Source organism: Aspergillus udagawae, assembly GCF_001078395.1.
Source record: "Aspergillus udagawae IFM 46973 DNA, scaffold_10, whole genome shotgun sequence".
Lineage (NCBI taxonomy): Eukaryota > Fungi > Ascomycota > Eurotiomycetes > Eurotiales > Aspergillaceae > Aspergillus > Aspergillus udagawae.
The window spans coordinates 159,940-162,518 of NW_025091273.1; the positions used below are offsets into that span (position 1 = coordinate 159,940).

At 51.5% G+C, this 2,579-nt stretch overlaps 1 protein-coding gene across 1 annotated transcript; it reads left to right on the top strand.

Moving 5' to 3' along the window:
- Positions 1–595: 595 nt before the first annotated feature.
- Aud_001857 (NAD-dependent epimerase/dehydratase family protein) lies at positions 596–1,561 on the top strand (the record flags this gene model as incomplete). The annotated part of the gene is made up of 1 exon (XM_043295859.1): positions 596–1,561. The coding sequence occupies one exon, from the start codon at positions 596–598 to the stop codon at positions 1,559–1,561; it is 966 nt and encodes a 321-aa protein (XP_043151794.1).
- Between the last annotated feature and the right edge of the window lie 1,018 nt (positions 1,562–2,579).

The following is a 2,579-nucleotide window of genomic DNA, read 5'->3' on the forward strand; positions in this document are numbered from 1 at the left end:
GGGCTTGGCTTTCATAATACCGGCATTAGGGCTAACATAGCTCCTGCTGGGGCTGGATTGGCCTGCATGGTAACAGTGCAACTCTCATCGCCAGCCTTGACGGCGGTAATACTTGGTGTGGTTGTTTGCCTGGAAAACTCACCTGGTGGATAAAAGTTGGCGTTCGGGTGTACCCGCTGACATCCTAGAACAGCAGACAGCTTAATGTCTCAGGGCGGGTCTGGTAGGGACGGCAGTGAGTACCGACTAGGTACAGTAGTGTCTTCGGAGTGACACTCCCCATGATATAGAGAGAGATGACCAAAATTGGATTCAAACAATCATTATGGTCTATGGTCTAGATTCCGTGGAACTTGAGAGCTATTGCCAAGACCTGACGTGAGGTGCTTACCTGCAGTCGGACTTAAAACCGCAGAGGAGAATAAAGCCGGGAGCATAAACCATCACGGTTTTTAGTCTTATTAAGTCCGGATAGAAACATATATGAATCCTAGCTTCGACCAAGTCACATACGCTTGAGCTCTCTGTCTGTTGTCCGGGGCATTCTATAAACCAGCATAAGTCCTTTTCATTCCATCCTTTCTCCAATTCCAACATGTCGAAAATCCTCATCCTGGGAGCAACCGGATATCTAGGCAAGCACGTAGCCCACGGGCTCGTCCAGTCAGGCCAACATACAGTCTACGGCGTGGCACGTTCACAGGAGAGAGCAGTGCAGCTCGCCCGACAGGAGATAATACCCGTTCTCTGCAGCAACCCGGTCGAAGATCCAGAGCCCTATCTCTCCGTTATCCGCTCCGAGAACATTGACATTGTAGTCGACGTCTCAGGCGCAAACCAGGGTTCTTACAGTTTCCTCCACAATGTGATGCTCATCGGTCAGGAACGGCAGAAGGAATACGGGCGTCACGGCGTGAAAGGACCAAAGCTTGGCTTCATCTACTGCTCCGGGACCTGGGTGCACGGCTCATCTTCCAGAGCCGTTAACGACCTCTCCGTTGTAGATCTGGCACCCTCTCCTGCCCCGGAGCTAGTTGCGTGGCGACTTGATCTCGAAAAGCAGATACTAAACGCGACCGAGGTGCTGGACGTGATGATTCTCCGGCCCGCCTTAATTTACGGCAGGGAACTAACAATTTGGTCGTCTTTCGTGACGCCGCTTCTCAACGCAGCGAGAGATGGAGCGAAGACGCCGATTGAGATCCCTTTGGACGCGGATGCAAGACCGGGTCTGGTGCATGTCGACGACGTAGCGCGAGCCTTTCGGTGTGCTATTGCGAAGCTCCCTTGCGTCTCCGGAACGGGTGCATACCCTGTTTTTGACCTAGTTACGAGCCAGGAGGGCATGCGCGAGATCTTCGAATCCATGGCTATATGCTGGGGTTTCAAAGGGACGGTGACGCTGAAGGGTGCTGGTGGGGACAAGTTCGCTAACGCAATGAGTACGACGTTCCGGGGCTCTTCTGCGCGAGCTGAGCAGCTTCTTGGCTGGAGGCCGAGAAGGTTAGGGGGTTTTGTGAAGGACATGAATGTTTATGCGGCTGCGTTTGCGGCACAGTGATTTTGGCCTCTCCTATTATGTCTTTCATTTCAGGAGGGCTGCTGTTACAATGTCGAGAATTTAGTACCAGAACACGATTTTGCGCTTATAATATCTCAGCCATTATTTCAGAGCCGTTTCTCGTAGTTACCATCTGCAGATGCGCACGGCGTAAGGTATAGGTTCAACCCCCTTGGGAACATGCCGGGAAACTCCCTTGAGCTGCATTTTGTCCATGAAGCCGCAGCGGAAATCCTCATTTAGCAAGCCTTAGAGAAGAACCGAAATATAAGTCCTACCAGATAAGTGGGCGGATGCGGATGTGCAACGGGAGATTTACTGGTTCGATCGTCGGAAGGAGACCGAGAAGAAGGTTGATGGGGACTTGCATAAGCCTATTTTTGCGCCTCTTTTTCCCTTTCTTTTATTTTTCTCTTTGGCAGAAATGATCTGTATATGTATATAGCTGCTGGTGTAAAAGACATCAATCTGGAGACGCCAAAGTGGCATGATGATATGAACAGTCTAAATTTACCTGCATGTACTTTTATTCCATAATATTCCATGTTATCTTCACTTGTGGCCTCAAGTCAACGTCTAGACATCCACTGCACCAAAATAAAACACCCAAACCCCGCTGCATACGCATACCCCACAAACACAATTAACCCCCAGTACTCCCCTAGGCACCGGTGCAGAATCTCCCCCGCAATAGGGACCCCCGTCAGCGCTCCCAGACTCACAATGGTGTAGACCGTCGTGTAGTACCGCCCATACTGCTCCGTCGGACACAACTTGCCCACGCACGCGGGCACAAGGCCGATGTTACTCCCACTGCCAAACCCAAACACCACGGCAAAGCCCACGATTGCGACGACATTCCCCTTTGCAGGTAACCAGAGAATGGCACCGTGGTCTAGATGGCGCGTGGGCTTCGTGCAATGCGTGCGGCTTGCAGTCAACCAGAATTGGTGCGCAAGATAGGTGCTAGCAAGGCACAAACCATGCACTCAAACTTGAGGACAACCGCTGCTATAGA